Source organism: Euprymna scolopes, chromosome 3 (assembly GCF_053919585.1).
Source record: "Euprymna scolopes isolate OS-2025 chromosome 3, ASM5391958v1, whole genome shotgun sequence".
Taxonomy (NCBI): Eukaryota; Metazoa; Mollusca; class Cephalopoda; order Sepiida; family Sepiolidae; genus Euprymna; species Euprymna scolopes.
Window position 1 is genome coordinate 198,017,749 of NC_136484.1, and position 14,287 is coordinate 198,032,035.

General features: G+C 33.8%; 1 protein-coding gene across 1 annotated transcript in view; it reads left to right on the forward strand.

The window, feature by feature from the left end:
- The window catches only part of LOC145260691 (uncharacterized), a 240,924-nt gene extending 238,461 nt beyond the window's left edge, over positions 1 to 2,463 (forward strand). The window contains exon 3 of the mRNA XM_080119094.1: positions 1,886 to 2,463. Coding sequence (XP_079975220.1) covers positions 1,886 to 2,385 — 500 coding nt within the window. The 3' untranslated portion in view covers positions 2,386 to 2,463. The remainder of the gene's footprint in view (positions 1 to 1,885) is intronic.
- The last annotated feature ends 11,824 nt before the right edge of the window (positions 2,464 to 14,287 follow it).

The following is a 14,287-nucleotide window of genomic DNA, read 5'->3' on the forward strand; positions in this document are numbered from 1 at the left end:
ATTCCACAGCCAAACAACGTCGCAGATCATAAGAGCCATGACAGTCAAAGAATCGGAAGTCCAAGATTCGAGTTTCGACCTCATTTGGGCTCATCAGTTAGACACATCCGAACTCAGGATTCGAAACCGGAGCCTCTTATATGCAAGGCAAGCACTCTACCAACTGAGCAAACGCCCTGCACACAAGAATTTCTATTAACCAACACAGATCAAGCAAACCGCGCCGAAATCCGACCTTGAAATGAACCTACTTCGTCTCAACAAGGGACGCAGTCATCCAACCAGCTAATAACCCCAAGCTGATGTAGGAGTTTTAACTCGAAAGGACGATGCTATCCAGCAATGCTAACCAAGCGAGCAACTTATGATAGGATTTTCAGAATGTGAGAGATTGTATATAATAAATTCCACAGCCAAACAACGTCGCAGCCCACAAGAGCCATGACAGTCAAAGAACCGGAAGTCCAAGACTTGAGTTTCGCCCTCATTTGGGCTCATCAGTTAGACACATCCGAACTCAGGATTCGAAACCCGATCCTCTTACATGCAAGGCAAGCACTCTACCAACTGAGCAAACGCCCTTATATATATATATTGCTGCACACAAGAATTTCTATTATATATATGAATTTCTATTATATATATATATATATATATATTTCTATTATATATTTTTTTTCAAGAATTTATGGATACGAATTGTTTACAATGCAAAACAGATGATATTACTATAGAATTTCCTTTTCTGATGGCAATTATTTATTTGATTATCAATTAATTAAAACACTTTAGATCTAGTTTTTTACATAAGAGTCACCACTTAACAAGGCCCGGAGGCCACTCGAGGATAAGGGTTAATGAGTCTCAGCTGGAAAGCAGGAAAACGGAAAAGAGTTCCACGGGCGTGCAGTTCTAAGAAAGAAGCTTTGTTCATGGAATCTACGTTTAGGTTTAGGCACAGATAAGAAATGGGGGAAATTATTGATAGTGGTTTTAGCTAGACGAGTGTTTTCGGGAAAGTTTTAACGCATATCTTTGAAGCTACAATAAATCTGACGCTAACTGTTTTTTATTCATTTACTCAATCCAATACATACATTGAAGTTTGTTTTTCCTTTCCTCTAATTTTAATCCCAAATATTCACAAATAATACTATTATTCAGAACAATGCTATCAAATTAATTATTATTTAATTCATAGGTATCTGAAACTTTATCTATAATTCTTTCTTCTTAGAATAAACGTTGTACGATATATAACATATTTTACACAGAACAGCTGTATTGTTTGCTGCTTTATCAATGGGGTTATTACAAATTTATTTTGAACAATTTGAAGTTCCTTCAATAATGACACGGCCATGTAAACGTGCAAGTTTTTGTATTCGTGAATTTCTAAGGCAGAGATAAGTTTTTAATGTGTTTCAACGTTTGTATTCACAAATTTAAGTAAATTATTCTTCCATGCACCAGATGTAGACTATAATAGTTTGTGTGGTTCTTTTTTTTTTTTTTTTTTTGGAGGGGGGCATGAATATAATAAAATTATTCGGTGTTTTATTTGTTTCTTTAACACATTTAGTATAATTTAGGCATTTAGGTTCTCTATAGTTTGGACTTTTACTAAGGAATTTCTTAATTTAGAATATTTAACTATCTTCAAATTAACTGAAAGATTTCATTATTACATAAAGGGTATGAATTACATTCACATTCTGGAATATTTATAGTACTATTTTATTTATAGTGTATATATATATACCCGCAAATACCAGTTAAAATGATATCTTTCTCATTTTTACTCCAATTATTCCTCGGCTATTATTAGCTATTTTAAATGTTGTAGCATAAACATTTATCTCTACTTTTCTTTTCTTTTTATTAGGAGCGCAATTCTCGCTGGAAGATGAAAATAAGCGAACTCGGACAGCTTACACGCGAGGTCAGCTACTTGAACTGGAAAAAGAATTTCATTTCAATAAATATATTTCCCGGCCACGAAGAATCGAGTTGGCGGCTATGTTGAATTTAACGGAAAGGCACATCAAAATTTGGTTCCAAAATCGTCGGATGAAATGGAAGAAGGACGAGGCGAAACGCCGGCCGCGACCTCTATCGACCTCGACTGGCAATCATACTGGAAATGCAAACACTTCCCCTGAAAACAGATCGCCCACATCGAACAGCACATCAAATGGTTGTGGTCGGAACTTGTCGGCTTCCTCACATCATGGCACATCAAATTCAAGCAACAGAGATGGAAGCCTCTCTCCGAATCTCGACAGTCCACCAGATGTGAAGAACATTGTGGTTTCTCCAGATTCCTCCGATGAAAACGGAATGTCTTCACCTCGAAGAACATCAGATGGTTACGACAGTGCATAGAATCGAAACAAGAAAACTTACTTCTGCATTCACTCATTCATGTACAGCTGCCAAGAGGTATGCACACACGCGCAAACGCTCGCACAACCATTTCTATATAATATATATATGTATATACATTTATTTGTATATATATATATATATATATATATATATATATATGTGTGTGTGTTTGTGTGCGTGTGTGTCTGTATATATATATATATATATATATATATATATATATATATATATTTATATATAATAAAAGTACGAGATAATATGATTTATGAGAAAAATCATTTACGTCGGCTCCAAAATTATAACACCAACAACTAAGACGTTCTAAGACGACCATTTTTATTGAAAAGTCTGTAGATTAAGCATGTCTATATATATATATATATATATATATATATATATATATATATATATATATATATATATATAATTTTTCTTATTATATCATCTTTTGATAATTCATGCTCAAAAGAACTTAACGGATTTATAATTATTCAACGGAATCTACAGAGTAGACCAAATATTATTTTACCATCTGAAGAGAATAATTTGTTATATTTAACTACGTGAGTATTTTATTTACTATGCAAATTTTTTGAAAACATTGTAAATCCATTCAATAGTATTGAATATAAATTATTATATGATGATGAAGCAATAAAAATGCTTAAATTAACACATCTGCGAACTCTAACTTTCTAAATGTCCGATTTGTCAATTGCAATTCGAATTACATTCCCTTGTGAAAAGTCTATTTAGAATTTTATTTTAAAAGGAAAAATCAATACTTTATAAGAATAGAAGAGAAAATACCGGAAAACATAAAAAGATACTGATTTATATATATAAATAAATAAATAAATAACGTGTTCGTTGGTATAATCAAGTTTATATCACGTGTATATGTATGTAATTAACTGCACGAAGTAACACACATATATATGTGTGAATACTTCTTCACATGTATCTGAATATTATTTCCTGTTTTTGGAAATGTGTATACTCACTGCGCTCCTCAGAAATGCGAACATAAATATATGAAAATATGACAAATCAAAAAAAATAATGTTGTGACTTGGATTGCATGAAAAGTTTTCTGAAATAAAAATTCGCAGTTTCTGTTGATATAATCGCTTTTATTTTTCCTGTACGAGTATGTGTGTACGTGTAATTGCATAAAACAGCAGTATGAAAGTATATATGAATGTTTCTAGGCACATGTGTGTGTGAAAATATTTTCCTCTGTTTTTATAGACTGCGTTTGACAGAAATGCGATCATAAAAACATTGAAAAGTCACAGAATCAGATTTTTTGATTTTTATTGAATAAAGAAATTTCAGAAATAAAAATTTGCGGAAAAATTACTGAATAATTTTCCTTAAATACTGTGTCGTTCTTATTACCTTTCATCGACAAGGGTACAGAGTTAGGCGCAAGGTCGATTTTTAATGTTGGGAAAATCAAGCTTCCCAAAATGGCTCACTTTGATTTTGACAAAAATTAAAATTGGCTCAGTTTAGAAAGATTTCTTCTTCACGGATCGTAGAAATAAAAGGTGAAATGCAATATCGAAACAGTTATTACATTTTGCTCATAACTCAAAGTGCCCTTATTTGAAAGATTAATTAATCAGCAAGAAAAAAGTTACTGAATGAAAATAATGTTCGTTGCTTTTTTCTCGTTTCTTTTTTCAATTATTCTATGCAACGAAATATATTTTAACTGATTTACTTCAAATTGAAAACTACCGAATCTATTGCAAACAAAATTCTACGGGCACCCGTACACCTTTGAATTACGTCCCTTGAAAATTAATGAGTACGTTATTTTAAAAAAGTTTTATTTTTAATTAAATCACTTTAATTAAGTATTATTAATAGAGCTATTTAATATATATATATATATATATATATATATGTGTGTGTGTGTGTGTGTGTGTGTGTGTGTATTATGTATGTATATATATAGGAAAATAGGACAATAAAATTATAGTTGAATAACATTGATTAATTATACAATATTTTAAAATAGTTATACACAAACACACACACATATATATCAACGCACACACACACACACACACACACACACACACACACACACATATATATATATATATAAAGAGAGAGAGAGGGGGGAGAGAGAGTGGCACGATCAATTTACTGAGTGAAGTAATTAATAAACGAATAATTTCACGAAATAGACGTGCCAATTAGCCACCTAGCTCGTGCGAACTATATATATATATATATATATATATATATATATATATATATATATATGGCGATTAAGATACACTGAATAGTCCGCGTTTCATCCACTCTAGGACTCTTCAGGCTTATGCGCGAATTCTGTGGTTGGGTATCGTTTTTATATGCTCCTCTTCTATTGAGATTTTAGTTAGCCAATCAGCTTTCTAGTATCCACCGCGCCCTTCCTATCAGCCAATGGGCATGCATTTATCGGACAAAGGATCTGTTTTAAAACTAGGTTAGTGTTTTTTTATTGTTAGTTTATATATATATATATATATATATATATATATATGTGTGTGTGTGCGTGTGTGTGTGTGTGTACATATATATATATATATATATATATATATATATATATAAATGAGTAATTTAAAGGAAGAGAATAGGATAAATTCTTTAAAAGGACACTTATCGGAATAATGCATAGCTCACAAATTGTATTGAAGCTTGTAAAGAAAGTAAATGACGATATAAAACCTATATAGTAATATATATAAATAGATGTATTCATTTATTCAATAAGGGTATTATTTATTGGGGTGTAGGGTAATTGAGAATTTTTGTAACATGGTATTTCAAAGCCTAATTCTTCTCATCATAAGAGGAGAGAAAATTCTTGGTAACATAATAGGGGTGTGACGTCTAGCGATGGTTACATTAGGAGTGAAATAAAATCTTGAGGCTGTTTAGGGGAGTTCACTTGATCTTTGTGATATAGGATGAGTATAGCTTTTATTATATAATGAAGGTTGGTATATTGCATATCTGTCATGTTAGTATATTTGGACAAAATGACTCTTTGAGAGAATATAGGATACGTTAATTGAAGGAATATGCCTTTTTAATCATATGTATTAAAAGGTTACAGCTATGAAAAGCATTTACATGAAATATGGGGTTTATGCTATGTCGGTATATTTTAGAAGGGTATCTAGAATTAAAACAGTGCTTAAAGGAACTATAAACTATTAGGAATAATATTAAGATAATAAATGTGAGGGGATAAATTATAAAGGATAGAATATAGGAAGATTTTAGTTTAATAAGCTAAAGGATAATCACATGGTGGAATAAGGGGATAAAGATACAAAGGAGTGTGGTATGAAAACATATCAAAATATAAGCAGTATATAGTGATAATAGATTATAAAAGTTATAATAGATACAAAGCTATTAAATATAGGATAATAAAAATAACATAATAAAATGGATAAACAAAATGGACATAAAATAATGGATATAAAAAATAAGTGTCAAAATATGAATATCTAAATAGCCAAGTGACACCAGGGAAGACAATTTGAAATAAAACCAAAATACGACAACTGAGATAATATACAGTAAGAGAAAGTTATTAGAGGCAAAGGGTGGAGAAGTTTTGCAAAGATATTTTTGCGTGGGGATCCTTATTGAGTGCAAAGCAGTATCAAAATATTTTATCAAAAACAAATAAAGTTCTACTGTATATTTTCTCAGTTGTTGTATTTTCATTTTTTTTCTTGTTGTCACTTGGCTAGTCGCATCCCTAGTATGTTACCTAGCATCTTCTCTCCCATTCTGATGAGAAGCATTAGGCTTTGAAATACTATGGTATAAAAAGTTCTCAATTACCCTACACCTCATTTGATATATACTTTTATTAAATGAATAAATCTATATATACCATTCAAACACTATCGTGTTTGAATATATGGTTATGTGGCAGTTTTAGTCATTTAGAACTGCTTTAAAGCTTCACTGCTCACTCATTTTTCGACCAAATTTAAAACAATTATTCCAGTTTATAGATCATCTTCTCAACTATATTGTGAAAAAAATTCGATTTTCGTTCATTAACACAAAAGTTAGGATGAATTTTCTGGTGTTCGCATTCGTAAAAATATGTAAAGAGGTGAGCGTCGTTTTTTATGACTGGTTTCCGTAGCAACCACGTCGCTTCAGCGACTACTGTTGCTACCAATTCACTGTTCTAGCAGAAGTGACAAGTAAAACAGATAGAATGAAAGCATGAAAGAAGGATAATTGGGGGATTTTATTGAAAGCAGACGAGTGGCATACATTGTTATTACATATATGCTTATGGGGCAAAAAATAAGACTGAAATTAAATAAAGAACAAGTGAATTTATTGGAAGCCTGGAAAAATCATGCATTGCAATAGAAAAATGCGAGCATGAAAAGGACTAGTTGTTAAAACTGGAAAAGAAAAGAACAAGATATTCTAGTGAAAAATATGATAAATGTATAACTTAAAATATTGCAGCATCAAGAATATTTTTAATTCAATTTATAACATTATATAATCAATCATTAATGCTGCAATATTTTAAGTTATAAATTTATTATATTTTTTACTAGAATATCTTATCCTTTTCTTTTCCAGTTTTACCAACTAGTCCTTTACTTTTCCATGTTTAACCATAACCATATTATTTTCATGCTCGCATTTTTCTATTGAAATTACTATATAGTTTTATATCGTCATTTTATTTCTTTATTGATATATATATATATATATATATATATATATATATATATATATATATATATATATATATATATATATATACAAACGGCTATATGTCTGTCGGTCTATCGGTCTCTCTCCACATTTTCAAACTCTATCTTCCCCGAAACTAAAAGTCACAGACCGGCGCTAGGGACCTCCAAAGATTGGATTTTTTACTGGCCGTTCTTTTATGGGTCTTTCGCCGATTAAAATTGTTTTTAAGGGGTCAACAGGATACCTCCCTCTCTGCTGTTAGGACTCGGATAGATATATGCACGGGTGTATATTCGTAGCACACTCCATTTAACTAGAGAGCAACGTCTTGAATTGGTACTTTCTATCGAACTTTGACGTTTTCAATGTTTTGCACTACCCAACAGTTATAGCATATTTATTTAAAATTCTTTTGCTAAACGTTTTCCTACGCTTTTAATTCTTTTAAACCGCCATGGAATAGGAAAATAATTCACTTTATCTGATATTTTCTGTTTATGAATAATAAATTGTATAAATTATAATTTGCATAATTTTAACTCCTCTCATATCTTGATGCTATATCTCCAATACTGAGAAGTTTTTATTAGGATAAATATTAATATCCTGATTCAGATTTTCATTATAAAATTTAAAATTTGTAAATATAGCGCTTTAAAAATAATATTCAAAAAACCTTAGGGCACCTTTCGCTAACAAACTTATCAGGAGTTAATCGTTGGCGTAACGCAGAAATACAAAAAAAAAAACGAATTAAATGTTCACAGAAAAGCAAATATTTAGGGATGTACGAAAAAAAACGAATGAGGATTCGTGTAAAATAATATGTATAACATTATACAAAACTAGCAGGCCGCTTGGCATTGCCCGGTTGTAAAATACGCTTAAATATGATATTTTGATTAATGCAGATTTCGTATTTATATTGGATCCTTTATATAGTAATGATTTAAAAAGTTTAGAAACAATAAATTGACTCGTACGTCACCACCGAGAATCGAAATCAAAACGTTTAACTTACGATTTACTTTTCCCTTTGATGTTAATGTCTGAGCTATGAAGACATGTTTGCTGCAAGATTAAAATTAAAACATGAACCAATAACTATTACGTTACACATGTATATCCGTAATTCTGTCGTTCGACCTTCGCCTGGCAAATTCCATTATTTTAATTTTCACACTTTTGCACTGATTTTCCCTGGCTAAAACCGGAATATAAAATATTGTATGTGTTTGAATACCCTATATATTAAGTTTTATGTGTGTAGACCAAAATCTGACAGAGGAGTTTGATAGGCCAAATTTTTTAAATAAATATATATACACATACATAAATATATATAGAAAGAGGTTTGTGTTTACTATAACCTTTTTACGCAAATATTATGCAAGTATAAATCATACAAAATATCTGTATGAATATAATTACACGTAATAGTTAACTAAAGATGATCATTCCATGAAAAAACCAAAAAAAAACTAATAGGGAATTAATTAAAATGATTGTTTGAAAGAAAATGCAAATTAGCTAGATCTTTTGCAGATGAATACAATTTCACGGCCCATATATAAGAAAGTTGCATTTTCTTTTTAAATAGATATAATAAAGGGTTTTATATGAATACCAATACACAAGATAACCCCAAATTTACAGGAGTATAGATATATGTACAAATAAGATAGATTGGAGTACAGAAACGACTATTTCCCTAGATGAGTTCGTAATTAAATGATACTCTTATTTAACTTCCAAATCTGACCCCCAAGATCGCCATGAGCATGGAATATGTGCCTATATAAAGATGGCTTTTCATGTGGAAGGGACATCTCCAGAGAAGATCCTAAATTACCCTATATGTGCTTACGGGTTGCACTTGCTCAAACTACTGCATTTATATTCACTCTCTATCGCCCCACAACAGCGGAGTAACTATCTTTAAAAGCATATCTGAGAAAATTGACCACGTCCTATCTGCTTATCTTTCAGCTAATATTCATGTCTGTAGAGACTTCAATGTTCACAATGTGGAATGGCTAACTCACTCAAACAAGACCGATGATGAGGGGAGGTTCTGTCATGATTTCTCCGTTGCTTTATGAACTCACTCAGATTGTTCACGAACCCACCCGTGCGCCCGATACTGACGGCCAGTATGCAAGTCTCCTAGATCTTTTTCTCACAACTTGCCCTGAACTGTGTTCAGCTTCCGTTCTGTCTCAACTTGGATCTTCCGACCACTCTGTTATATCAGATAAGATAAAAATGAAATGTAATAAGTCCTCAGATGTAACTCTCCATCGCACAGTATATCGATACTCCATGGCTGACTGGGATAGCTTCCACACATTTATATCAGATCTACCTCTGCGTTCCATGTTTAAAAAGGATGTGCCCTCTGTAGCATCAGATCTGACAGAATGGTTAATTGTAGGTATAGACCGTTTCATACCCTCGAAAAAATTCCAGCAAAAACCTAACAGCCGGCTGTAGTTCTCTCCAGAATGTGTTGCTGCCACTGCACACAGAAATCACCTTTTCCATTGTTTTCAATGTAATAGATGTACTGAGACTAAAGCCGCTTTCAGGACTGCCAGCAACGACTGTAAAAAAGTAATAAAGAACATCAAGTCCAAAGTAGCTGAGCAGCGGCTTGGTACCCACCAGTTTTGGCAAATAGAAAACAGAATTCTGGGCAGAAGCGTGTGCTCTATTCCAACTATCATCCATGGACCTGAGGTAATCTCGTCAGCATCACACAAAGCCAAACTCTTTGCCAAGAACTTTGCAGCTAACTCTATCCTTTGCGACTAAAGCCGCCAACCTCCAATATTTCTTCCTGTATCAGAAAACACGCTATGTGATATAAAAATATATGTACGTGATGTTGCCAAGCTAATCAAAAACCTTGATTCCAGTAAAGCAACCGGCCCTGACGGTATTCCAATTATAGTACTCAAAGGACTTCAACCAAAACTAGTGCCCATCCTTACAAAACTGTTTAAACGTTGTCTTAAGGAGAATTGCTTCCCATCACCCTGGAAAATCTCATCAGTATGCCCTGTATTTAAGAATTCAGGTGATCGCTCATCTCCCTCTCAGTACAGGCTTGTGCTGAGAGGGAGATGTCTCCTGTGCGTCATGAGTAAGTTGCTGGAATATCTGTGTTAAATAGAGAAATAATCAACCATCTCAGCAAAAATAACCTTCTTAGTGACACGGAATATGGTTTCCATTCTGCTAGATCTAGAGCAGATGTGCTTACATTATGTCTCATATATCATGGATGGAGGCTACCTTTCTAGGGCAATTGCTCTTGACATATCAAAGGCCTTTGATAGAGTATGGCATAAAAGTTTACTTCACAAGATCTCCAGCTATGGTATAGCTGGAAATGTCTTCTCAATTATTAAATCATTTCTCTCTGATAGGTTCATAAGAGTAGTGGTTGATGGGCAGAAATCAGAAGCTTACAGTATTAATGATGGAGTCCCTCAGGGGTTCATCCTGGGCCCAACTCTCTTCCTGATCTACATTATGGTCTTCCAAATCACACCTTTACATCATTCATAGACATTTATGCTGATGACACAACTATCTATGGTAGCACATCTAAGACCGTAAACAACCAAGTTCTCTCTGATTCTCTCTTCTCTGATCTTACGCAAGTAGTATGATGGGGAAAGAGGTTGCTTGTTACTTTTAATGCATCTAAAACCAAGCTTCTATCTTTACATTATAAACGCTCTGATACCCACCTGGCATTAATTAAAATGAATAGCTCTCGCCTTGGGGAGGCTTTATGTTTTGACAAGCTTTTCAGCTTGACCGTTACTCCTAATCTTAAATGGAACACATACATTACATCCGTTGCCAAGGTCGCTGGAAAAATAATGAGATCCTTATCTCACTGCTGATGCAATTCCCTATCTATATAAGAGCCGGGTACGTCCAAGGATGGAATACTGTTGCCACATTTGGGCAGGAACTGCTAGAAAGGAGTTATCCTGCCTTGATAGAGTTCAAAATAGACTTTGTAGCCTCGTAGGGGATGCCCTTTTCCCTTCCCTGCAACTTCTATCTCACAGAAGAGATGTTGCGAGTTTGTCTCTACTTTATCGCTATTTTCATAGCAAGTGCTCGGCTGAGCTCCAATCTATGGTCCCCCCTCGCAAAACTTTCACAAGAAATACCCGTCTAGCAGAAAACACTATCAATAATTTCCCCACTCTTTATCTGTGCCTAAACCTAAACGTAGATTCCATGAACAAAGCTTCTTTCTTAGAACTGCACGCCTATGTAATTGTTTCCCGTTTTCCTGCTTTCCAGCTGACTACAATATGGTTGTCTTCAAGTCTAATGTAAACTAGTTTTTGATGAGCCGTTCCATATAAGTTAACAAATTTACCGAATTTCCATTACTAACGATTACTATATTGTCCAATTTCTACTGTACACTCTTTAACCCTTATCCTCGAGCGGCCTCTTGGCCTTGATCAGTTGTGATGCCCATGTAAAAAAAAAAAACGATTAAAATATATCCTCGAGCAAGTCCAATGATTTAATAAATTCCTTTCGTCGACAAAGAGAGGGCTTACGTGAAATAATCAAGACTTATTCAAACATCTTTCAATGATTCTGAGAGTCAGCCCGTTGTAAGACTCTAAAACAGTCCATTTTATATGTATTAGAACAAACTGGATTTTCGATTAGGTGTTTGCCAACAGAAAATTCTAAGAGGGGCGAGAGCTACATGGCTTATCCAGTCTAATTTCTGCTGGGATATCTGGTTAATGTGTGTCTGCAAATTTAAGGAAGTTCGACCTACATAGCTAGCAGTACACTGGCAATCGAATTCATAATAATATTGCCTTGTGTGATGTAAGGCAAACTATCCTTCGTGACCAGGAGGAATGCAAATTTTACAACAGAAACTAAACGTAACACAACGGATGGGAAACACTTTCATACAGACACTAACCTGCATCTCCAATCCAATTTGTAAATACTAATATCTATCCATATACCTACTAATTTGAGATTTTTTTTCTTGCTATGGCATCGGTATTAAAAGCCTACTTTTTTCCATGTAAAAATTATTAAAACGAACTTTTTAATATACTCAGTCATGGATATGCGAACAACTACATGAATGTTAACTAATTTTCATAATCCTTTGAAAAATGGGCGTTAAATAATTACTTATTAATTTTTAAGGTTATTTTTCTTAAATGATTGGGTTCATTTCACTATTCTGCTAAATTCTTTTTTTTTTACTTCGGAGTCACCATATATCAAGGCTCAAAGGCCACTCAAGGATAAGAGTTAATGAATGTAAGGTGGTAGTGTAGTAATCGTTAATGGTGTAAAGTGGGTAGAATTTGAATGTTTATGGAGACAGCTCAACAAAAACTTGTTTACATTGGATTTGAAGACCATCATGTTGTATTCAACTGGGAAGCAAGCCAGCAGATCAGTGTTCCAGAAGCGAGCCGTTCTGGGAAAGAAGCTTTGTTCATGGAATCTGCCTGTAGATTTAGGCACAGATAGATAGCAAGAGGAAACATATATAGTGATTGTATCTAGTCGGTGTTTTTTGTGAAAGTTTTGCAAGATGGGACCATAGATTGGAGTTCAGTCGAGTTCTTGCCATGAAAATAGTGATAGAATAGATGAAGGCTCACAACGCCTCTTCTGTGAGAAAGAGGTTGCAGAGAAGATAAAAGGGCAACACCTACTAAGTTTCAAAGCCGATTTTGAATTTTATCAAGACAAGATAGGGTGTACCGAATAGCTTGTGCCCAGATGTGGCAACAGTATTCCATTTTAGGATGTACTTGGCTCTTATACAGATAGAGGATTGCATCTGCAGTGAAATGCCCACTGGAGCGGTAGAGTGATCCAACCATTTTTCCAGCAATCTTCGCAACAGATTTGATGCATATGTTCCATTTCAGGTCAAAATCGAAAGAGATACAATTGGTTGCCTATTTCCACTTTAAAAGTAATCACCCCAAAAGCTGTCTAAACTCCCTGGCACACAGAATCTGCACCATAGTCACAGACAAACATTTCTGAACGATCTGACTAAATGAACTACTATTAACCTTGAGGAAAAGAGCATACCCACCAAAAAAAAAAAAATGGAAAAGTAATAGTAAAAAATTCTAGCATATGTCTCTACACACAATAAAAACAACCCAGAACAATTTACAGAGATAACAAAAACCTTGTCTTATTCGGCCAAACAACAAACTAAACGACATACTTTTGTAGTAACAAATATAATGAAAAGCAAACGCCGATCTAAAAACATAGACCACATTCTAACCTCATTCAAACTCAATCAACAGACTACAAAAGAAGTTACAAAATCCAATAAACAGCAATGTGGAGTTTGTGACATAATAATAGAGGGAAACACATACACATTCAAAAACCCAACACAAATATTTAAAATAAAATAAACCTAGACTGTATCTCCAAAAATCTAACTAAATTAATTAACTAAAATGCACAGCATGCGACAAATCCTACATAGGCGCCATTCAAACCCTCCACAATAGAGTGGGCTTACGTAAAAGTTACATAAAAATGACAGAAAACAGACTCCTATATGTTTCCCAAGACGTACATGCATGCAGTGGAAATAACTTCAAAATAATGCCATTTTTCCAAACCGACACTCATTTTTTTTTTTTTTTTTTATTTTTTTATTACATTTTCACCCCAAACAAGGCACATTGCCACTTTAATGTAGGGGGCTACTATCAGGGGAAACATCTACTGGGATACTATGTAGGGATTAGGGCAGCGAGATGTTGGTTCACGTTGCACTTGAACTTATGCATGTCAGTACAGTTGGGGAAGCAGTGACCTGGAATGGAATTCCAAAGTCTAGCAGTTCTGGGGAAGAAACTACTGGAGTAGAAAGATCTTTTACATCTAGGGATCTCTACAGTGTGGGGGTGGGATTTTGTAGCTTGTCGGGTCTGTCGAGGGTGTTCACGTCGTGGGGGCACAAGTGCTTGCAGTTCTTCAGAGCATTCACCATTATAATACTTGTAGAATAGGCAGAGGGATGCAACGTTTCGACGATGGGACAGAGGCTGAAGTTTTGATGCCAGTTTAGGGCCTATCAGAT